Source organism: Nomascus leucogenys, chromosome 1a, assembly GCF_006542625.1.
Source record: "Nomascus leucogenys isolate Asia chromosome 1a, Asia_NLE_v1, whole genome shotgun sequence".
NCBI classification, from domain to species: domain Eukaryota; kingdom Metazoa; phylum Chordata; class Mammalia; order Primates; family Hylobatidae; genus Nomascus; species Nomascus leucogenys.
This window is the reverse complement of record NC_044381.1, coordinates 87787529-87812632: the sequence shown is the minus strand read 5'-3', so window position 1 is coordinate 87812632 and position 25104 is coordinate 87787529. Positions and strand designations below refer to the sequence as shown.

The window sequence follows — 25104 nt, the reverse complement described above, 5'->3', positions numbered from 1 at the left end:
CTTAGGGCTCTTGGCCTTACGTAGTGGCTCAAGGCTGCAGGCCCAAGTGTTCCAGCGAACATGAGGAAGCTGTAGCATCTTTTCTGATCTAGCTTAGAAGTCAGGCATTGTCATTTCTTCTGCATTGTGTTAAAGTGAGTCTCAAGACCACCCAGCTTCAAGTGGAGAGGATATAGACCCACCTCTCAGTGGGAAAAGTGTCAAGATCACACTGGGGAAAAGCACAGAGGATGGGAGATGATGGACCACTTTGAAAATGCAACCTTCCATGCCTGCTAAGGGAACTCTGCTAGCAGAGCTTGGGCATACAAGGCCCTGGAGAGCCTGTGCAGCAGCTGCACCCCATGGCCACATGCCAAGAAAGAACTGCTTTCTGTTGACAAAACCATCGAGCATCTGATAGGCTTCCTCTTTTTTGGTTATTTTTATCTGATATGTAGCTGGGTACTTCAGAGGTGTGACGGAGATCTGGCAGCTCTTCTCAGTCAGTTTGAGCTGGTAAGATGAGAAAATTCAGGGCAGGCAGGTGTTTAAGGAGATGTTCTTTAGTAAGGAAAGTGGCTGCACAAAAGCCTCTGGCTTTCTGTTTCCTGCTGGTGATATCTGTGCCTGGATGAGGTGAGGGATGGAGTCCCAGCTGTGTTTTCTGGGCTTAATTTGCACAAGATGGCAAGGGCTGTAGGTGTCCAAGTTGACGCCTTTTGAAGCAGTTATATTTTAGGATGTTAGAGAGATCTAGGTGTCCTGCAGGCACATGTGGGAGGTTTGGTCAGGGAGATAGTGCTTATTCTTCTGTTTTAATCATGAGAACCTTTCACTCAGCAGCATGGGAGATGTGGGAAGTGGGTATGGCCTCCAAGAAAGAGATGAAAGTGAAGTTCCCATAGAAAGTTGGGGCTGGTTAAAGGAGTCATTTTTCAAGGCTGATGAATTGTGCTGTGCCTACAGGAGGCCTATAAATATATTAGTTCCCTATCATGTCTCCTTCTATCCTGCAGTCCAACAAGGCAGCAGAAATCCACACCACATGCTGTTAAGTCATGCGGCAGGCATGGATGTGGGCACATTATGAGGAAGGCTGGTGCTTTGGGTTGTTTCTCCAGTGCTGGTCCACATGAATACATCTGATTTGTTCCCTTGTTCCCCAGGACACATATTCGCATTATGGCCAGCCAGAGTTGTTTGGGAGTGGCCTGTAACCCTGGACACCCTCCAGGTTCAAACTATCACCCTAGTATCCCAATCTTGTTAACTAACCAGCCTGTCTGAAAACTTTGCATAAGGCCTGGGTGCCTTTCTGAAGGATCAAGACACCAGCCAGCCCCAGGAAGCTCATCTATCCATTCTGTCTCCTCTGACGTCATTCTTAGCTTGTGCCATTCCCTGAGTTCCTTGCTGCATGCCCTTGGCTGACATTGTAAAGTGCATTGCACTGAAATCTGGGGGCTTGCCAGAGATGTCCCAGATGAATGCAGGACTGAGCCGCGTTCACAAGGAGTGGCTGTTCTCAGCATGCCAGAACTATGGAATTGCATCAGGTCTAGTTAGTAGCAGTCAGTAATATGTGAGTTGGTGGCTACAACTGAAAATGAAGGAACCCTGTTTCTAGGTGGCTGCAGAAGCATGGGAAGCTTCAGTTCCTGTTGGAAGGGAAGAGTGGTGGGTGAATGTTAACCTAGAGATAGGAGGAGTGGGACCACTAAATCCCCCTGAACTCACTAAATGTTAGTATATTCCTGTGAGATTGGTGACATACAGGGACTTAGCCAGAGCAAATAAGTGATGTGATGCCGGAGAGATTTCCTAGGACTCATGGACCACTCTTTCTCCGTGTATGTGAAATTAATTACTCTGTCTGACTGTCCCATCCTTCCCATCCCCAGTACTTGAGTTTGTCGTTCACCATTGTCCCCTGGACAATTGTAATAGGTTACTTACTGTGCCTCACTGCCAGTCTGTTGCTTTTTCAGTTGAATTTGTCTCACTGCAACCGTAGTTGTTTTGCTGAAACTCAAATCTTGTCACAACACTTTTCTGCTTAAAAACTACTTGTGACTCCAGGGTCATTTCCAAGCTCCTTGGCAGGGTCTGTAGTTTTCCAGTCCTGCCCCAGCCCTTCACTGCAGCTCCTTCTTCTCCCTTTCTGCCTCATGAAAGTTCTGCTCCAGCTACAAGGGACTATTTCTTAGATATGTCAAGGCCCCTCAGCCCTCTTAGACCTGGACTCACATTATTCCCTCTGCTGGGAGTGGTCTTTCTTTTGATTCTCCCCCTGGACCAAACCCTGTCCTCTCGTACAGCACAGAGAGCAGTTGTTTATTCTGTGAGCCCCTTCTAAGGAGGCCCTTCCTCTGTACATTCTAGTTTCAGCATCCTCCACGTTAGGTGTTCAAACAAGATGGGTGGACGGGGTAGAGTAAGGCATCATCAAGAGCATGAGAGCAGCCAGTGGTCCCCACTTTACCACTTTCTGGCTGGGTAGCTTGGGAATATCCTCACTTCTCAGCCACAGCTTCTTCATCTGTAAGTAGAGATTAAAACAGTACATATCTGTAAATAGAGATTAAAACAGTACATCTGTTTTTATATAAGTTACTGCATGTAAAATGCTTAGCACAGTGCCTGCCATGTGGTAAGTGCTCAGTAAATGCTAGCAATGATGATGACAGTGTTATAGGTGTAGACTTATATGGCCAGAATGAGATGTGAGAATGAGAGAAGTTTGGCCTGGTGCAGTGGCTCATGCCTGTAATCCCTGCACTTTGGGAGGCCGAGGACGGTGGATCACCTGAGGTCAGGAGTTCGAGACCAGCCTGGCCAACATGGCGAAACCCTGTCTCTGCCAAAAACACAAAAATTAGCCAGGTGTGGTGGCGCATGCCTGTAATCCCAGCTATTCAGGAGGCTGAGGCATGAGAATTGCTTGAACCTGAGAGGTGGAGTTGTAGTGAGCAGAGATTGCGTCATTGCACTCCAACCTGGGTGACAAAGGGGGACTCCGTCTCAAAAAAAATATATATATATATAGCTGGGTGTGGTGGTGTGTGCCTGTGGTTCAGGCTACTTGGGAGGCTGAGGTGGGAGGATTGCTTGAGCCCAAGGCAGCAGGGGGCAGAGGTTGCAGTGAGCTGAGATTACACCACTGCACTCCAGTCTGGGTGACAGAGTGATACCTTGTCTCAAAACAACAACAAACAACAAAAAACAAAAGGGAGAGAGAGAGGTTCCGTCCTAGTTCCTTTATAGGATCATGTATTTATCCTTCTCTTTTCCTCTCCTTTTTTCTGTGTAGGTGACTGCTGACCTTTTCTAGTAACCACAGCGGTTGGTATCTTTTACCAATTTCTGCCAAAGCAGGTAGATTCTCAGGCATGCATGTTGGCTGGGAGGAATCTTGATTTTTTGGAGTAAAATCTTGGATTCTCTCCTGGTTATAATTCTGGTCTTGGATGTTGTGTCTTAGAGGCTTTAGCCCTTTCCACCCGTGGTGCTGGTGTCTCTTCACAGAGAACTAGGTGGACGCTGCATTAGTCAGGGTGGGGCCTCATAGTCCTGATATATCTTTTCACAGCCAAGGGTCTAGTGTCTCAAGAGTTGACTTGCCAGGGAGTGTGACCCTCTGGTGACCAGTGGTCCTTATGCTTTGGGACTCCAGCCAGTATCGCCTGACTACTTTTAATAGCATCAGACTGGTCTGATAGGGAAGACTTTCTGAACCCTGGGCTGTGATGAAGCAAGGAGACCCTCCTTCTGTCAAATAACAATTCCCTCTGCTTTTGAGTATGTCAGGAGGGTCTTTCCTGGGATGAATGAGCAGTGAGTAATGCTTCTCCCTTGGCTGACTATGGTTGCTGGTGAACAGTGGAGCTAGGGTCCAGAGGTTTTGGAGTGGACACTTATTCTTTTCCTTTCTGATATATGAGCCTCAGCCTTTCTCACCACTGTCTAAGAGTGCTTTCTGCTGCTCTGGGGATGAGTCATTAGATAGGGCACACATTTTAGAAAAGAAAAAAGATAAGTGGATGGTGATTTGCTATGGATGGGGGCGGGAACTGGAGATTCCCCTGAGAAATGGCTACCCCTTTGAGGTGGGCACTGGTCGAAGCAACAGCGCCCTAGAGATGGGTAGAAAGTGAGAGATCTTTGGTTGGGTGTGGTGGCTCACGCCTGTAATCCCAGCACTTTGGGAGGCCGAGGTAGGCAGATCACCTGAGGTCAGGAGTTTGAGACCAGCCTGGCCAACAAGGTGAAACCCTGTCTCTGCTGAAAATAGAAAAATTAGCTGGGTGTGGTGGCAGGTGCCTTAATCCCAGCTACTTGGGAGGCAGAGGCAGGAGAATCATTTGAACCCGGGAGGCAGAGGTTGCAATGAGCTGGCATCAAGCCATTGCACTCAAACCTGGGGGACAAGAGCGAGACTTCTCTCAAAAAAAAAAAAAAAAAAAAGTGAGAGATCTTTTAGTTCAGGGTGTTTCATAGTTTTTATAGCCTAGTGTCTTAAGGGCTGATGGGAGAGGATTTTTTTTTTAAATCAAAGTGGAGGTTCTAGGTTGAGAATGCTTTATTTGGGGCCCGAGTGAACAGCTATATGGGACCTACCTGCTACTGCTAGTGCCAAATACAAACCTATTTTGAGGGTGAATCTCTAACAGAGAGAGCAGAGCTTTAAGATCGTAGGGATTCCTTTGCTTTATTAGTTTTTTTCTCACACTTGTGAACATTTAAGTTTTTGTCTCCTAGCTCTCCCACTAACTTTCCTTATAGTTTATCTGGATATACTGTGTAGAGGATGAGGGGTGGTATTGAGTTTGCAGGGTCCAGCCTGTACTACTCAAAGCAAAACTCAAAACTTCTGAAATGGTTTCAGACCTAGTGCAGGAGGGTTTCTTCTCCTGCCCATCAACACCCTCCCGGCAAGCCACAAGCTACTGTCTCAGCCATCAGCCATGGTGCTTTTAGCACGTATTTGTCCAAAATTATGCCTGGGGAGATGCTGCCTGCCAGTAAGCTTTTGCCACCACACCTTGCCAAGCTATTAGAGTTTGATCCTGACTGTCTGTGAGCTTCCCAAATACTTATTTTATTTATTTATTTATTTTGAGATGGAGTCTCACCCTGTCGCCCAGGCTGGAGTGTAATGGCACGATCTTGGCTCACTGCAACCTCCACCTCCTGGGTTCAAGCGATTCTCCCGCCTCAGCCTCCCAAGAAGCTGGGATTACAGGTGCCCGCCATCATGCTCAGCTAATTTTTGTATTTTTAGTAGAGATAGGGTTTCACCATTTTGGTCAGGCTGGTCTCCAACTCCTGACCTCAGGTGATCCACCCGCTTGGCCTCCCGAAGTGCTGGGATTACAGGCTTGAGCCACCACACCCTGCCCCAAATGTTTAGTCTTAACTTCTTAAGCACTCTCATTTAAATATAAAAGCCTAGTTCCCTTCCCTAGAAGGATATGAAATAAGACTCAGGTGGTTTGGTTTTTAGTCCAGGACCTCCTGGGTTCCAGTGGAAAGGGCAGTGGACTTAGAGGTAGAATTAGGTTTGACTGCTAGCTTTGGTGGCTTCTCTTCCGGTTCTCTTTTGTTCTAAACATGGGTTTCTCTCCTTGTCCCTAACAGTGAGAAGTAGCCATCAGCTTGATAGTGCCATGTAGAGACCCACTTCTAGTGCTGGGCTCTGTGTTCAGTAGTGTTATGGGCATTGGTCCATTCCAGATGTAGGATTCAGCAACCTTATGCCCAGTGGATTTATAATATGAGACTGTCCCCAGGCACATAAAAGTAAGTTGTGGGTCATACACTGTGGCCTGTGAGAGACTGGTATTGTAGAGATGTATCTTCTCAACATTTGACCCCCAGATGGAGGGGGTAACAGGGTATAGTGGAAGGAGCATAGGCCTAGAAGCCAGAGCAAGATTCATATCTTGACTCTTTCGCTTCCTAGATGTAGAAAAGTTACTTGCCCTTTGAGTCCCAGCTTCGTCAACTATAAAATGGGAATGCTACCCAACTTGCGGGATTGCCATGAAAACTGCATGAGGTAATGTGGATGTGAAGTGTCTAGTATTGCACCTGAGACATAGTGGGTATGCAAAAAAAAGTAGCTGCTATTATTATTAAATAATTTATGAAAGTAACAAAAATACATGTTTATCCTAGATGATTTTGGATTTTGACAATGATGAAAGTGAAGAAAAACGTTTCGCTTATCATCTTATATACTAATGTTTTATTATAGTATAGTTACATATATTAAGCTGCCTACTATATCTTTTTTTGTGGGGGGGACAGTCTCACTCTGTCACCAGGCTGGAGTGCAGTGGCGCGATCTTGGCTCACTGCAACCTCTGCCTCCCAGATTCAAGTGATTCTCTTCCTCAGCTTCCCGAGTAGCTGGGACTACAGATGCGCGCCACCGTGCCCAGCTAATTTTTATATTTTTAGTAGAGATGGGGTTTCACCATGTTAGCCAGGATGGTCTTGATCTCTTGACCTCATGATCCACCTGCCTTGGCCTCCCACAGTGCTGGGATTACAGGCATGAACCACCGCACCTGGCCTTTTTGACATAAATTTTGTTGTTGTTTGTTTATGAGACGGAGTCTCTCTCTGTCACCCAGGCTAGAGTACAGTGACACGATCTTGGCTCACCGCAGAGGCAACCTCTGCCTCTCAGGTTCAAGCGATTCTCCTGCCTCAGCTTCCTGAGTAGCTGGGATTACAGGCGCCTACCACCACACCTGGCTAATTTTTGTATTTTTGGTAGAGATGGGGTTTCACCATGTTGGCCAGGCTGGTCTCGAACTCACCTCAGGTGATCCACCCACCTCGGCCTCCCAAAGTGCTGAGATTACAGGCGTGAGCCACCACGCCCGGCCTGATACAAAATTTTTGAAGTAACATGTGTACATAATCTAGTTTAAAAAGCCGAAATGTATTACAAGGCTTGTAATAAATAACAAAGGTCTCCTGCTTTATCCTTTCTCATTCACTGACTTTTCCTCCTGGCTGGTGATCTTGAGGGGAGATGTTGGTTTAATTTACACAGTATTTGAACACCCGGTGCCTATTAGCACAGTGCCTGATACATACAGGCTTTCAGTACATGTGGGTTATTATATTATTTTTGAAAGGTTTAAATCAATACTTAGTATAGAACATAGATTTCAGGTTGATTAATTTTACGGCAGCTTGGAGAGGCTATCCAAATCTTTCATTGTATCATACTGAGACTCTGTTGACTGGGATCTTGGTTTTGGTTTAGATTTGCAATTTTAATATGTCTGTGTCTGTTTTGCTGTAGTAATGAGCAAGATATTTTGTAGGAATTGAACTCTGTATTAATTCAGTTAGGTTAGCTGTGAGAAATAGACACACGTAAAGTAACAGTAGCTGAAATAAGTGTCTCTCTTGTATGTAAAAGTTTGGCAGGAAAAGGCCTATGATTGGCAAGACATCTCTGTTTCATGAGCCTTACCTCCTTCTCGTTCACAGCTCTGCCAACTCTTGGGCCATGATCATGTCCTCACGGTCCAAGATGGTAGCTAGACCTACAGCTATCACATTCACTTTCCAGATAGCACAGTGTAGAAAGGGATGAAGAACAAAGTCCAAAGGCCTGGAGCTGGAATCTTTTAAGACAGGTTACAGAAAGCACCTACAATGACAGTTTTTAGTTACCTGGCTACATCTCAGAACAAAGAGGCTGGAAAATGTAGTGAATGTTCTGAGTGGCCTGGTGCCCATCTTGCAATTGTGGGTTCCATTACTATGGGAGGAGGGGAGAATAACCACTGAAGGGCGACTAGCAGTCTGGGTCACAGATTTCAGGCTCTTTTCCTATCATTAATCCCTTGTTAGTCCTTCCCTGATATGCTGCCAGGATTGCTAATGTAGCAGTCCCTTTCTGCTGTGTTTTCAATTTGTTTTCTCTTTCTGCTGCTGACTCTGTCCTTCTGCTTTAACCCTTACTTGGAGATTTGTCTCCCATTCACCCTTTCAGAGTTGGAGGCCTTGAGACACTTGCTTGGATGTGCGATGGAAGCAGACAGGTAATTCCTTCCTTGGGGGCAATGACCTACTGCTTCCTGCATAACGTGCTTATAGTTGCAGCATTGAGATCAGTGGTTCCCTTGGAAGGGGGTTACTGAAAGGTATCTTTGACATTGTTTGTATAAAGTGTAAATATTTCTGTTTTTCAAATGTGCATGGGTGCTGTTGTGTTGAGAAAATATGAATTCATTTAAAAGCATTTTCTTAGGGTGTTTAGTATTTTCTTAGTGTTTAATATGGCGTGGTGGTCTGGGGTCCTGACTGATTTCATTCAGGCCTGGGCTGAATGAAATGTCCTGGCTCCACCTCTTCCCACTTGTGGACCAGCCTGCCTGAATTTCAGTCTCCATATCTGAAAGTGGGCCTAGTTATAGTGCCTATTTTCCAGTATTGATGAGAGGATTAACTAAGATTATAGGTGTAAATCACTTAGCTTAGCACCTTGTACGTTCTAAGGACTCCATAAACATTAGCTGTGGTTATTATTTTCTTCTTAATCAACACACACTAAAAGTACAAATGGCATCATAATGGCTTTTTTTTCAGCTGAAAGGACATATTTTGAAAGGTTGGAAATCATTACTGTAGCTTCTCAGGGCACTCCAATATAGCTAGCCCTGGAACAGGTAGCTGGGGACCAGTACCTAAACTGATTTAAGCAGACACCTTTTGGGATGATTTGCATTCATTTATTAATTCCAGATGAATGTTTATTGAGCACTTATTATTCCTCTTCAGGTTACAGGCACAGAAAGGGAGACCACTGTAGTTCAGCTTTATTCTAGCTCAGGAAAAGGTCACTGTATTGAATGCTCTCTCTCTCTCTATCAGGGGTGTTTTGTGCCCATTCATTTGCTTTGGTTTCCTCTTTTATACCAAAAGGGAGTGACTCCTAAGTCCCCAAGGACCCAATTCTCTCCACCTTTCTGTAGTTACTGTGGCAGGGACTCTTGGCCACTGTGCCTGAGTCCTTGTCGGGAAGCATAGCTTTGCTGGTTATGCCAGTGGAACCCGGTGCAGCTCTGCTGACGATGCAGAAGCTGCTGGGGCCACTGTTGCTGCTGGCATCTCCCTTCCATCTCTAGGCAGCACCACAGCTCTGCTGAGGTCGAGTCGGGGAGTCTAGGTGGTGAATCATTTGCCTTGGTAAGCAAGTCTGGCCTCTCTTGGCTTTGCCTGGAGAGACAGAGCGGGCAGAGCACCACGGGCCAGGAAAAGCTGGGGGATGCACACTGGCCGTGCTCTGGCTGCCTGGTAGTGGTCCATGAGTCAGGCTCTCCCATGCAGCTCTTGCTGTGTCAGCACAGCAGGGAGCCTGCTCTATGTTGGGTCTGAGATCATCTTCCTTCCTCCACTGGAGGCAACATGCAGTAGGAAGCAAATGTCTCAACTGCCACTCAGGCGCCCTAAAGGCTGGCTGTGTCTAATGAGTAGGGCTTTTCTCTGGGGTAGAATCACTTCACCTAACTCCTTTTCCCCCTACATTTAGCTGTTCTTCAGCTTAGATGGATGGTGGAGCTTGGCTGGCTCCTGGGAAGGACTGACACAGTTTCCAGGGAGTTACAGACTCCAGGAATGTCAGAGGTAGGGAAATGGGGGCCTGATGAAGGTCACACAGTGGTGGAGCGAGAACCCAGACACTCTGGGTCTCCATCTGTTGCTTTTTTCTTTTTGCCTTGGTGTAGCTCAGAGACTGTTTTTATTAAGGTGAGACAGGATGCTGTGACACAGATCTGGAGTTTAAGTCCTGGGCTTTGGCAGGAACAAGCAGGAGTACATGTATGCCTTCCTCTATTACACCCTCCCAGGATGGATTTTGCATGTCAGGAGAGATGGAAGAACCAAGTGATGGAATGCTGGAAGCCTTTGAAAGTTTTCGTTGTGGGGTATGCTAGTTTCCTTCTCCCTACCCCAAGAAAACAAAACTGAAGGCAAGGTTCTATGCTAGGGTAGCAGATTGAACATGTGAAATGCTACAGCTACCTTTACTCCCTCCTGAAACCCAGTGAAAGCCACAGCAAACCTACAAGGTGCATGGGAGAAGAGATGATAGCTGTTATGTTTTGGAGACTGGAAAACTGATGGAGAAGTGGTAATTGACTTAGAACATTTGAGAAAGATAATTCTAAGCTGACAGTAGGGAAAGCAAAAAAAAAAAAGCAATCCCTTTATACCACAGAATCTTCTCCACTTTATGCAGCCACTTGACTGCCTTTTCTTCTTGGAAAGGGTAAAACAAGAGTTACTGGACTGGAGACACCAAGCACAGAAAAAAATAAAACAAAACATACCTCCTACACATCCTTTCTAAGGAGCTACTGGAGAGTGCACATCACCAAAATAGGGGAAGGAATCAGTAAAGAGGGGAGTGGGGTACAGGACACGGGGATTAACACAGGAGGGAGACGAAGGGAACCCCTTGGGACTGTGTGCCAGACGTAGAGGATGGGCAGCTTAGATCCGAGCAGCGTGACTCAGGATGTCACCACCAACTTACCTGCAGTCATTGTGCCATTGATTTAACTGGAGGACTGACTACCTGGGGAAGCCTGGGGCAGATTGTGTCTGCTCTTGGCTGCCTTGCTCATGTGCTGATGAAGCTCTTGTTGCCCCTCCTTGCCCTGGTGACAGATAGACTCATTTTATATTAACAGAAGTGTTTTCTTTGCCCAACCCTCGGTGCTAAAGGTAGGCCCAAGTGAATTTAGAAACAGAAAATATGAGCCAGGCACGGTGGCTCTCTCCTGTAATCCCAGCACTTTGGGAGGCCGAGGCAGGCGGATCACCTGACGTCAGGAGTTCGAGACCAGCCTGGCCAACATGGTGAAACCCCATCTCTACTAAAAATACAAAAAAAAGTATCTGGGCATCCTGGTGTGTGCCTGTAATCCCAGCTGCACGGGAGGCCGAGGCAGGAGAATCGCTTGAACCCAGGAAGCGGAGGTTGCAGTGAGCTGAGACTGTGCCATTGCACTCCAGTCTGGGCGACAGATTGAGACTCAAAAACAAACAAACAAAAGAAACAGAAAATATAGAAGAGTCCCACTCTCCCAATTACCTTGACCCCTACCACCAGGTGCTCCCACTGTGGTTACCTGCCCTGTGTTTCCAGGACTTGTTCATGATCTTGCCTATCAACTTTCCCAGGAAGGGCTCTTGTAAATTCCATGGGAATTCTCCAGAGACTCTGTTTAGCTTATTCCCTTTGGGAAGACTTCATTTAGCAAAGGCAGTATTTTTACTCCTCCATGGTGTTGTGGGTAGAATAGGGTCCCCCACAACCCTCCACGCAAACAATATGTTGAAGTCCTAACCTGTGAAATTTGGAAATACCGTCTTTGCAGATGTAGTCAAGTTAAGATGAGGGCATACTGGATTAGGATCGGCCCTAATCCAATGACTGATGTCCTTATAAGGAGACATAGACAAATAGGAGAATGTTAGGTGAAGATGCAGACACACACACAAAGGGAAGATGGCCAAGTGAAGATGGAGGCAGAGGTTAGACTTAACGCTGCTATAAGCCACGGGACACTAAAAACTACTGGCAACTGCTAGAAGCTAGAAGGGTCAAAGAAGGATCCTTCCCTAGAACCTTTGAAGGGAGATGGCCCTGCCGACACCTTGATTTTGGACTTCTAACCTCCAGAACTGTGAGAGAATAATTTCTGTTGTTTTAAGCACCCAGTTTCTGTTAATTTGTTATGGCAGCCCTAGGAGGCTACAACACAAAGCTTCATTTTTTGTTTGCCACTCACTTTTTCAAAACTAAACATTATCTTATTTAGAGATGTGTACATAGCTGGGAAAATCTTAAAGAGAAGTAAAGAAATGAATAACAGAAGTCACGGTTGTCAGATGTTTAGGGAGAGAGGAAAGGGGTAATGGAGAGAGACACGTGGAACTTCTAAAGGGACTAGATGGGGTTATGTGGGTTTTCATATTATGTTCTTTAAACCATATATACATTTTTAAATTTTAGAAATGGAGTTTCACTGTGTTGCCCAGATTGGAGTGCAGTGGCTGTTCACAGACACAGACATGGTGCGCTACAGCCTTGAATTCCTGGGCTCAAGCCATTCTCCTGCCTCAGCCTCCCAAGTAGCTGGGACTACAGGTGTGCTCCACCACTCCAAGCCATATATACATTTGTACATATTACATGTATACATTTTAATGTACTCTCCTATGTGTATAATACATTTAACAATAAACTTTAAAAAATAAAACAAAACAAAACATAACCCTCAAAACCAAATTAGCTGAGTTATGTAATGTAGGAGAGATGGCATCGAATCATCTGAACCAAATGCAGGCCTGAGGACATGAGCCTTGGCACCAAGGCGAGCATTTAGCAAATTGGAGCCCCTTGTACTAATGGAGATGAATAATAAATAAGAAATCTGAAAATGACATAGATCATCAACCAAAGCTAAGTTTACCATTAGGACCTAATGGGAGAGTCTCCTCAGTGATGCCAAGTTTTGAGAGCCTGGCCTCAGCTAAATGATATTAGGTCAGATTCACAAAGCCCTTTGTGGCAAGACACCCCCCATTGCTCCCGCTGACCTCCTAATGGGATGGCCTTGAGACCATTTTAAGTGGTCTGCATTAAGCAACATTGAATCCCAAAGAAAGTCATTCAACTTCTTTGTGTAAATGGAGGATCAACATTCATTTTGGTGCTGTTTGTCTATAATTCCTCTCTAACACTTCAAATCTTTCTTCTCAAGCAGAGAAGGCAGGCCTTAGGCTCAGCACTTTGACCATATGCGGATCTGCTACTATACCATTTATTTTTCTTTCGTTTTATTTGTTTGTACAGGTTACTCAATGTTAGGAGAATTTTTGGCTTTCCCATTTACAATAGTGATATAAAATTTCTTCTTTAAAATTTTTTTTCAATTTTTAATTTTTGCGGGTACACAGTAGGTGTATATATTTTTGGGATACATGAGACATTGTGATACAGGCATATGATGCATAATAATCACATCATGGAAAATGGGGTATCCATCCCCTCAAGTGTTTATCCTTTATGTTACAAGCAGCTCAACTATACTTTAGTTATTTTTAAATATACAATTAAATTATTTTGACTGTAGTCACCCTGTTGTGCTATCAAATACTAGATCTTATTCTTTCTATTTTTTGATGCCCATTAAATATTATTTAAATAATAATATTAAGTGGTATATATAGGCGGTGTCCTAATTGGGAAATAATCAAGAATGATGTCTTTGTGCCAGGCACATTGGCTCACTTCTGTAATTCCAGTGTTTGGGAAGCCAAGGCAGGAGGATCGCTTGAGGCCAGGAGTTGAAGATCAACCGATCTATATAAAAAATAAAAAATTAGCTGGGCTTGGTGGTGCGCACCTATAGTCCTAGCTACTCAGAATGCTGAGGTGGAAAAACACTTGAGCGCAGTAGTTCAAGGTTACAGTGAGCTATGATTGTGCCTCTGAACTCCATTCTGGGCAACAGAGTGAGACCCTGTCTTGACCTGATACTCACTTTTGTCACATTATCTTTACTTATAGAAGGCAAAAGTCCATTGAGATAAGCTGAGAGTCTTCAGGTTATCTTTCTCTGTGTGTCCCCTACCCGACCTGGCACTAACTGGGTGTGTTAGTCACTGGTGAACCCCTGGCTGAGGTATTACTCTTTCTCTAGTCTCCTCCCAGTGCCCCTCCACCCCCTGCCCCAATACCTGGCAATAATAAGATGGGAAAGTGGATAGTTTGAGAAGATGCACAGATATCGCATTGGTCAAGTATGTGACCAGCAAGAGATGAGTTCTTTTTTTTTTTGAGACTGAGTCTCACTCTGTTGCCCAGGCTGTAGTGCAGTGGCACAGTCTCGGCTCACTTCAACCTCCGCCTCATGGGTTCGAGAAATTCTCCTGCCTCAGCCTCTCAAGTAGCTGGGGACTACAAGTGTGTGCCACCACGCCCAGCTAATTTTTGTATTTTTAGTAGAGACAGGGTTTTGCTATGTTGGCCAGTCTCGTCTTGAACTGCTGACCTCAGGTGATCCGCCCACCTCAGCCTCCTAAAGTGCTGAGATTACAGGCATGAGCCACCGCACCCAGCCGGGATGAGTTCTTTCAAAGAGCCTGGTCCTGTGCTTGGTTTCTAAAGGGGACATGGCATAGGTTCCAGAAGAAAAAGAATGAGGTTTTTGCTTTCTAGGAGTCATACTGTATCATATGCTAGCGGAAATGATGACACCCATATGTATGCAGCAGTCAGGAATGATTAGAAGTGCATATAATGTTAGATTATGTGGTATTTGGATGCTGAAGGAAGAATTCAGGAAAAAGAAGTGCAGGGTAGACTAATCAATGACAGCTTTAGGGATTAGGCAGAAATGGAGGCAGGGCTTAAAGACACATAGGATTTCTTTCTGGCCTCTGTACGGCATGGCACAAAGGTGAAGAATGTGGTTCTGAAGTCAGACAGATCTGGATTTGATTCCCTTCCCCATCCCTCACTGACTGGGCAACTGACTTAACCTTTCTGTGTCTGATTTGGAGTGCATAAAATGGGGAAAATAATTACACCTACTGCTGAGGGTTGATTTAAGGATTAACAAAAGGCGATGGACATAAGCAGCATCATGCTGCTACATAGTGAGTGACCCATAATGAGTAGGTGTCATTATTAATCAAGCATTCCATTTATCTATACAGCAAAAACGTATTGCATGGTTATTGTGTGTCAGGGACTGCCAGGCCTTCCATATCAGTCCCTTGAGCACTGAATCCTGTGATTTTCATTTACGTACAGGATACCTAATTACAGTAATAACTATAGTGCTGCAAGTGCCGGGTACTCTGCTAGTTGCTTTATTACTGTATCGCCTTTAATCTTTATCCACATTTTGTAGAAGCAGGAATTGAGGTACAAAGTTTAAGAGATTTGTCCAGGGTCACATTAAGAGTGTCAAGCCTAGGATTTAAATTATCTGCTCTTTTCCTGTTCCATACTGACTCTTGTTACTGTGAACCTAGACCCATTATGTCCAAAACTAAACTTGGCTTCTTCAAATGGGCTTTTTCTCTCAACTTCCCAATCAGGGGCACCAACATTCTTCTGCTTGTCACCCAAACCTGAAAAGCTGGAGATGTCTTCCTTCTCCATCAAGCCCCTACATCTGGTTAATCACTAGGTCTTTAGTTCCAGTGTATCTTTTCCTTTCTGTTCCACCGCCTGGCCAGGCCACATTGACTTACGCCTGGACTAGTTAGCTCAGTACAGTCACCCATCACTTAACGGCAGGGATGCGTTCTGATAAATGCATCATTAGGCAATTTCATCATTGTGTGAACAGCAGAGTGTACTTATACTACACACCTGGGCTATATGGTGTAGCCAAAGCTTGTCCCACTGTGGCTCAGGACACTTTTTCCTTTTTTTTTTTTTTAAGCTTATCAGCTGTTGTTAGTGTATTTTATGTGTGGCCCAAGACATTTCTTGCAATGTGGCCCAGGGAAGCCAAAAGATTGGACACCCCTGGTGTAGTCTGCTGTTTCCAGGCTACAAAACTGTACATGTTACTGTACTGAATATTGTAGACAATTGTAATGCAGTGCTAAGACTTTGTGTACCTAAATGTATCTATATAGAAAAGGTACAGCAAAAATATGATATGAAAATAAAAAATGGTACTTCTTTACAGAACACTCACCATGAAATGGAGCTTACAGGACTGGAAGTTGCTCTGGGTGAGTGAGTGGTGAGTGAATGTGAAGATCTAGGACATTACTGTACACCACCATAGACTTTATAAACACTGTACACTTAGGCTACACTAAATTTATAAAGAAAACTTTTTTTTAGACGGAATCTCACTTTGTCACCCAGGCTGGAGTGCAGTGGTGCAATTGTGGCTCACTGCAACCTCTGCCTCCCAGGTTCAAGCAATTCTTCTGCCTCAGCCTCCTGAGTAGCTGGGAGTACAGGCACGCACCACCACACCCAGCTAGTTTTTTGTATTTTTAGTAGAGATGGGTTTTTGCTATGTTGGCCAGGCTGGTCTTGAACTGCTGACCTCAAGTGTTCCTCCTGCCTCGGCCTCACAAAGTGCTGGGATTGCAGGCCTGAGCCACCGCGCCCAGCTGAAAGATTTTCTTTCTTCAATAATAAATTAATCTTAGCTTACTGTAACTTTTTAACTTTATAAACAAAAATTGTTAACTCTTTTGTAACAATAGAGCTTAACATAAACACACTGACTGTACAGCTGTACAAAAACATTTTATTTCTTTTATCCTTATTCTATGAGCTTTTCTCTATTTACTTTTGTATGTTTGTTTGTTTGTTTTTTGAGAGAGAGGTTTCACTCACTCTGCCACCCAAACTGAAGTACAGTGGTACCATCACGGCTCACTGCAGCTTTGACTTCCCAGGCTCAAGTGATCCTCCTACCTCAGCCTCCTGAGTAGCTGGGACTACAGGCATGCATCACCACACCTGGCTAATTTTTCAATTTCTTTGTAGAGACAAGGTTTCACTATGTTTTCCAGGCTGGTCTCCAGCTCCTGGGCTCAAATGATCCTCCCACCTTGGCCTCCCAAAGTGCTGGGATTACAGGCATGAGCCACCACCCTCGACCTACTTTTTTTTTTTTTTTTTTTTTTTTTAAGAGCCTGGTCCTGTGCTTGGTTCCTAAAGGGGACATGGCATAGGTTCCAGAAGAAACCTCAGCCTACATTTTTTTTTAACATAAGTTTTTTGTTGTTTTTTTTTTTACATTTTAAACTTTTTTGTTAAAAACTAAGACACAAATACACACTTTAGCTTTGGTCTACAAAGGGTCAAGATCATCAGTATCACAGTCTTCCACCTCTACATCTTGTTCCACTGGATGGGGCAAAACACACCTGGAGCTGTTATCTCCTATAATAACAATGCCTTCTTCTGGAATACTTCCTGAAGAACCTGCCTGATGCTGTTTTACAGTTAACTTTTTTTTACATAAGTAGAAGGAGTGCACTCTGAAGTAATGATGAAAAGTATAGTTTGCTGGCCGGGCACAGTGGCTCCCGCCAGTAATCCCAACACTTTGGGAGGCCGAGGTGGGAGGATCGCTTGAGCCGAGGAGCTTGAGACCAGCCTGGACAATGAAGTGAGGCCCTCTTCTCTATAAAAACTAAAATAATTAGCTGGGCGTGGTGGCACATACCTAAAGTCACAGCTACTCAGGAGGCTGAGGTGGGAGAATCACTTGAGCCCAGGAGATTGAGGCTGCAGTGAGCTATGATTGCACCACTGCACACCAGCCTGAATGACAGAGTAAGACCTTGGGTCCAAAAAAAAAAAAAGTAAATACATAAACCAGTAACATAGTCGCTGATTAGCATTATCAAGTATTATGTATGGTACATAATTGTATATGCTATGCTGTTATATGACTGGCTGCACAGCAGGTTTGTTTACAGCAGCATCACCACAGACACATGAGAATACTTAGTGCCATGACATTATGACAGCTGCCATCGTTACTAGGTGACAGGAAGTTTTTAGCCCTATTATTACCTTATGGTACCACCATCATGTTTTTGGCCTGTCAAACATCATTATGCAGTGCATGACTGTTTTTGCCATTGCCCGACAAGAGTGGTGAGGTTTACACAATGCACTCTCATGGACTTCACCAAAATTTGGTAAAACATTCTTACATTTTTCAAGATATAAAAGCATGACAGTTTGTTATTGCCACAGCTGTTTGTCAGTGGTAGAAGTTTACAGTGGGCTTACCGCAGTGGTACAAATGTGTAAACTGCTGTGAATATAACCTTTCTCTTCCACTCAGGCAGGCATGTTGGGAGATAACAGCTCTCCCCTCTGTCTGTGTTTTAAAGCTTTCCTCTTTAAACAAATGGGGCTGGGACAACTGCATAGCCACATGCAAAAGAATGAAGTTGGGCCCCTATTATATGCAGAAATTAAAAACGGATCAATGACCTAAATGTAAGAGCTGAAACCATAAAACTTTTGGAAGGAAACATAGAATTAAATCTTCATGATCTTGAATGTGTTAATGATTCTTAGATATTATACCAAAGTTGTGTGCAATAAATAAAAAAAAAAGTGGACTTCATCTAAATTAAAAACTTTGGTGTATCAAAAGTATCAAGTAAGTGAGAAGACAGCCAATAGAATGGGAGAAATATTTGCAAGTCATGTATCTGATAAGGGTCTAGTATCAGAATATATGAAGAGCTCTTATAACTCAATAATAAAAAGACAAACCACCCACTTTAAAAATGGACAAAGTATTGAATGGACATTTCTCCAAAGAAGATATACAAATGGACAACAAGCTCATGAGAAGACAGATGTTCAGTATCATTAGTCATCAGGGAAATGCAAACCCAAACCACAATGAGTTACCATATCACATGCACTAGGATGGCATGAAGAATACCAATAATAAGGAAAATAACAAGTATCCGTGAGGATGTGGAGAAATTGAAACCCCCATAGTCTGCTTGTGGAAATGTAAAATGGTTCAGCTGCTGTGCAAAACAATTTGGTGGTTCCTTAAAAAGATAAACACAAATTACCATGTGATCCAGCAAATATGCTCCTAGATCTATACCCTCCAAATGACAACAAGTATACAAATATATGTATACACATGTTCATACACACTAGTCACAGTAGCCAGAAAGTGGAAACAACTCGTGTGTCTATCAGTGGACAAAAGGATAAACTGTAATATGTACATACAGTGGAATATTATTCACCCATAAAGAGGAATGAAGTACTGATATAAGCTGTAACGTGGATGAACTTGAAAACATGTTCAGTGAAATAAGCAGGTGTGTCACATATTGTATGATTGCATTTACATGAAGTATTCAAACTAGGTAAATTTATAAAGACAAAGGAGATTGGTGATTGCTAAGGTTTGGGAGGAAGAATGGAGAATAATTGCTTGATGGGTATAGGGTTTCCTTTTGGGGTGGTGAAAATGTTTTGGAACTAGACAGAGGTGGTAGTTGTACAACATTGTGAATGTACTCAATATCAGTAAATTGTTCACTTTGAAATGGTTAATTTTATGTTTTGTGGATTTCAGCTCAAAAAAAAAAGGTCTACAAAAAATAAAATAAGACTTTCACAAGCTTTGGTGCTTTAATGATTAGTAGTATCGAGTGCTTGGTAGATACCAGTATTTGAGGACATGATTATTGAGAGTCACCCGTGTGCACTACCACGCCCAGCTAATTTTTTGTATTTTTAGTAGAGACGGGATTTCACCATGTTGGCCAGGCAAGTGTCGAACTCCTAATCTCAGGTGATCCACCCGTCTCAGCCTCCCCAAATGCTGGGATTACATGCGTGAGCCACTGTGCCCAGCCAGGAATTTATTTGTGACATGTGTGTCTTAGTTTCTTCATCAGTAAAACTGAGATGGCAATAGTACCTGCCTTGTAAGTTGTTGTGAGGATTAGAGATAGTGGCTATAAAATGGATGGTCCAAAAATGGATGCACTATAGGTGTTTACGAAATGATGGCTCTGACCATCAATCCATGGCAGCTAAATGTGGGCACAGGAGAGGTCAGGAGGATGGCAGAAGAGTTCTGTGGTTTCCCTCTGATTAATGCAGACTCTGGTTTCTTCTGTATTCCTTTCTTTGCCTAGTATTGATCCTCCAGAAGGTGGAGAATGGAGACCTGAGCAACAAGATTCTGAAGATCACTGATTTTGGCCTGGCTCGGGAATGGCACCGAACCACCAAGATGAGTGCAGCAGGGACATATGCTTGGATGGCACCCGAAGTCATCCGGGCCTCCATGTTTTCCAAAGGCAGTGACGTGTGGAGGTAAGGTCCAGGGGGGCAGGGACAGCATTTCCCAGGTCCATCTTGGCAGCACACACATTTCAAGACTTGGAGAATTGAGGTTACCTAGGATCCCAGGCACCTGAAGTAGGTCTAAGTGACCTCCCCCAAGAGTCATCTATGCCAGTTCCCATATTGCCAGGGGACAGTTTCTAATGCTTTCATCTACCAAAAAAATCCCTCAAGTGCTATATGCAGGCCACTTTTTGCTGGTGATTGCTCCCTAGGAAAGGCCAGTAGATTCCAGGGACAACATGTACTCCCATCTCTACCCTGTAAGATGGGAAGGACACTCAGTCCCTCTTGGAGAGCTTCGTGAGGATCAGTCTGGCTTGCTCAGCAATGCTAGGCTTTCGTGGCCGTTACTGCTGAACTTGGGGAGAGGATTAACCCAATGTCCTCACTCTAAGCTCCTGAGCCAATGAGTGTTCTTTGTGCAATCTCTTTTTTCTCGATGGCCTAAAAATTATCTTTTCCAGTTAATCTAGTTCATCTTTTAGTCAAGGCTCTATCTGTTGACATTGATCCAGAAATCAGAAAAAAGTGGGTCCCAAATATGTGCCCAGAACTGCAAAGCCACAGACTAGAAATGACCAGCCATCCTCCTAGTAAATGTGAGCCCAAAAGGTTGCAAGGAAATAGATCTAAAAATTTTCCCAGCTGAGGAAGGATGAGCAACTACCTAGTATATGTTGTCATGGCTGTGGGACAGTAGCATCACCTTAGTATACAAAAGAAAGGACTGTAGTTTATCATTATATATCAGTCCATGGAGTTATTGTCCTGATGTGTTGTAAAGTGAGCTGTATGTGTGTGTGTGTGTGCATGTATATTTTAAATAATAGCTTTATTGAGCTATTATTCACATACCATAAAGCTAACCCTTTGTACACTTTAGAGTGTATAAGTTGGCCGGATACAGTGGCTCATGCCTGTAATCCCAGGACTTTGGGAGGCTAAGGTGGAAAGATCTCTGGGGCTTGGGAGTTTGGGACCAGCCTGGGCAACATATCGAGACCCCTATCTCTACAAAAAGTTTAAAAAGTATCCAGGTGTGGTGGCATGCACCTGTAGTCCCAGCTACATGGGAGGCTGAAATGGGAGGATTACTTGAGCCTGAGAGGTTGAGGCTGCAGTGAGCCGTGATTGCACCACTGCATTTCAGCCTAGGTGACAGAGAGATACCCTGTCTCAAGAAGTAAATAAGCATGTAAGTCAGTGGTTTTTAGTATATTTAAAAAGTGTGTATGGGTCACCATTGTTATTAGTTTCCTAGGGCTGCTGTAGCAAATTACTAAACCTAGTGGCTTAAAGCAACAGAAGTGCGTGCTTTGTAGTTCTTGAGGCCAGAAGCCTGAAAGTGATGTGGGCAGGGCCATATCCTCCAGAGACTCTAGTGAAGATAATGATTCAAATAAGGATTCTGGGTATTAGGAAATAGATATACCTTTTCAGGGCCACCATTCAGCGCATTACAACCACTATCTATTTCCAGAACTTTTTTTTTTTTTTTTGAGATGGAGTCTTACTCTGTTGCTCAGGCTGGAGTGCAGTGGCATGATCTCATCCCACTGCCACCTCTGCCTCCCGGGTTCAAGTGATTCTCCTGCCTCAGCTTCCCAATTAGCTGGAATTATAGGTGCACACCACACCTGGCTAATTTTTATATTTTTAGTAGAGATGGGATTTCGCCATGTTGACCAGGCTGGTCTTGAACTCCTGATCCGAAGCAATCTGCCCACCTTGGCCTCTTAAGGTGCTGGGATTATAGGCATGAGCCACCGTGCCTGGCCAATTTCCAGAACATTTTTATCATCCAAAAAAGAAGCCCCATGTCTATCATCAGTCCTTCCCTAATCCTTCCCCCTTCTACTCCCTAGCAAACACTAATTTACTTTCTGTCTTTATGAATTTGCCTGTTCTGGGTGTTTCACGTAAATGGAATCATACCATATGTGGTCTTTTGTGACTAGGCTTCTTTCATTTAGCATAATGTTTTCAAGATTCATCCATGTTGTAATACAAAATTAACCAGGCGTGGTGGCTCATGCCTGTAATCCCAGCTACTCAGGAGACTGAGGCAGGAGAATCGCTTGAACCCAGAAGGCAGAGGTTGCAGTGAGCCGGGATTGTGCCATTGCACTCCAGCCTGGGAAACGAGCGAAACTCCGTTTCAAAAAGAAAGAAAAAAGATTCATCCATGTTGTAACTTATCTCAGAATTTCATTCCTTTTTAAGGCTTAATAATATTCCATTGTATGGATAGACCACATTTGTTTATCCATTTATCAGTTGATGGGCATTTGCATTGTTTTTGCTTTTTGGCTGTTATAAATAATGCTGCTATGGACACTTGTGTACAACACAAGCTTTTGTGTAAACATATTTTTTTCAGTTTTCTTGGGTCTATCCCTAAGAGTGGAATTGCTGAATCATGTAACAGTTCTATGTTTAACTTTTTGAGGAACCACCAAACTTTTTCATCATAGCTATACCATTTTATTATATTCCCATTAGCAATGTATGAATGTTCCAATTTCACCACATCTTTTCAATACTTGTTACTGCCTTTTTTTAAAAAAAAAATTATTATGTCTGTCCTTGTAGATATGAAATAGTATTTTATTGTGATTTTGATTTGCATTTCACTAAATGACTTATGATGTTGAGTATCTTTTCATGTACTTATTGGCCAATTACATCTCTGAACCTGAAGAAATATCTATTCAAATCCTTTGCCAATTTAAAAATTAAAGTATTTGTCTTTTTATTGTTGAGCTGAAAGAGTCCTTTCTATTCTCTCATCAGATATATGACTAGCAATTTTTTTTTCCATTCTGTAGATTGTTTTTCCACTTTCTTAACACTGTTCTTTGAAACAGTGTTTTTAATTTTGATGATGTCTAGTTTATTTTGTCATCTGTGGATTGTGCTTTTGGTGTCATATCTAAAAAACATTGCCTAGTCCAAAGTCATGAAGACTTACACGCCTATATTTTTTTCTAAGAGTTTTATAATCTTAGCTCTTACTTTTATGTCTCTGATCCATTTTGACTTAATTTTTGTATGTGGTATGAGGTAGGGGTCCAACTTTATTATTTTTCATGTGGCTATTCAGTTATCCTGGCCCCATTTATTGAAAAGACTATTTTTCCGATCGAATTATTTGGTCACTTTTATCAAATGTCAATTTACCAGAAATACAAAGGTTTATTTCTAGATTCTCAGTTCTACTCCATTAATCTATATCTGTCCTTATGCCAATACCACCCTTTCTTAATTAGTATGACTTTGTGGTAAGTTTTGAAATTAGGAAATGTGATTCCAATTTTGTTCTTCTCTTTGAAGATTGTTTTGGCCATTCTGAGTCCTTTGCATTTAATGAATCTTAGGGTAATTTTGTTAATTTATACAAAATAAATAGCTGGGATTTTGATAGGAATTGTATCAGATCTGTAGCTTTGTGGATTATTGACACCTTTTTTTTTTTTTCAGACAGGGTCTCAATTGCTTGAGCTGGAGTGCAGTGGTGTAATCCTGGCTCACTACAGCCTTGACCTCCTGGGCTCAGGTGATCCTCCTTCCTCAGCCTCCTAAGTAGCTGGAGCTACAGGCATGCTCCACTTTTTCTATTTTTTTGTAGAGACAGGGTTTCACCATGTTGCCCAGGCTAGTCTTGAACTCCTGAGCTCAAGCTGTTCACCTGCCTTGGTCTCCTAAAGTGCTAGGATTAGAGGTGTGAGCCACTGCGCCTGGCCCTATTGACATCTTAATAAGTCTTCCAATTCATGATCATGGGATATCTTTCCATTTATTTAGACCTCCTTTAACTTCTTTCAATGATGTTTTGTAGCATCTGTATATTGAACCTCATTTTACTATGCATTAATTACAGGGCAAAGTAGCTAATGAGAAGAAGTGAGTTTAACTTTCCTTAAAATATCTGACCTGATCTCATTAAGTTGAGTTGTATACTGATATTCAACTATTTTTGATATATAAAATCAGCAATTTCATGTTTCAGTTTAACACTTCTATTGCTTGGCCATATGCTAATGAGATTAATACATCAATTAAGCTAAGCTGCTATTACAAAGAGGCATACAGATATGGAGGCTCACGTAGGATAGAAGCATATTCTCTTTCAAAAACTAGCTAAGTAGCCCAGGCTAGCAGGGCAACTGTGCCCCATGAGATCATTTAGGAACCTAGGTTCTTTTAGATTCCCTCAGTGCACTGACCTTGACCGAATGATTAAATTGGGTGACTGTTATGTGTGTATTACAGTTTTCATAAAAGAGGAAGGAGAACTTACTCATGGAAAGCACAGTTTATCTTTAATTTGGAAACCATCCAGAAGTTGTACACATCTATGCACACCCGATTGCCTGCACTTGGTTATGTGAGCACACCTGGCTCCAAGGGAGGCAGAAAAATGTACGTTCTAGCTGGACAACTGTGTGCCCCACTATGGAAGACAGGAAGGGTGGATTTGAGGGGACAAGCAGCCACTTGTCACATTCAACTCTCTCTTGCCTTTTTTAATGGAAAACCATGACTTCTCAGTAACATGATTGTTTTCTACCTCCAGTATTCCCACTAGCTTTCTTCTCCCAGCCTAACCCTGAGATTGCTCAGGTTTTACTGTCACACACTCCAGAGGTTTCTGCTGGCGACGATTTGGACAGAGTTGTGTGATGTATCCAAGCACCTTCCCAGTGGGAAGGGAAAGCACAAATGCCTCATGTAGAGTCTTCTCAGGAAGGACAAGGCCATTGCAGAGCTTTTTTCTCCACCGAAAGAACAAGGGCAGGACCTTTCAACTTTTACCCTAAGTATCCTTGTTGTAAGACTAACCTCTAGGTCTTGCCCTATAACCATGATCCTAAAAGCAGGCTTGAAGGAAGAGCCTCTGGTGAGAGGCATCTGATGAAATTATTCTACTCTCTAGAGGAAATTGCTTGGAGGTAAACCTCAAATCAGAAGCACTTTGGATGGTGTGTCTTGGATATTGTCACATGGTCTGCCAGCAGGTCTCTAGTTGCTCTAGTCTAGACTTGTTTCCAGGACTTAGGCCTCCTGACCCAGTTTGGTTGATGATTGTGGTTTGAAAACATAATTCACCCTGCTCCCTTTCAGCTGTCTTAGCTTCTATGCTGCAGGATTTCCTTCAAGGCACAATTTATAACCCATTA

General features: G+C 43.3%; 1 protein-coding gene across 1 annotated transcript in view; it reads left to right on the top strand.

Moving 5' to 3' along the window:
• MAP3K9 (mitogen-activated protein kinase kinase kinase 9) overlaps positions 1 to 25104 on the top strand; it is an 87107-nt gene that overhangs the window by 28437 nt on the left and 33566 nt on the right. Inside the window, 1 exon segment of the mRNA XM_030812762.1 lies at positions 19711 to 19891. Within this exon segment, the coding sequence (XP_030668622.1) occupies positions 19711 to 19891 (181 nt within the window).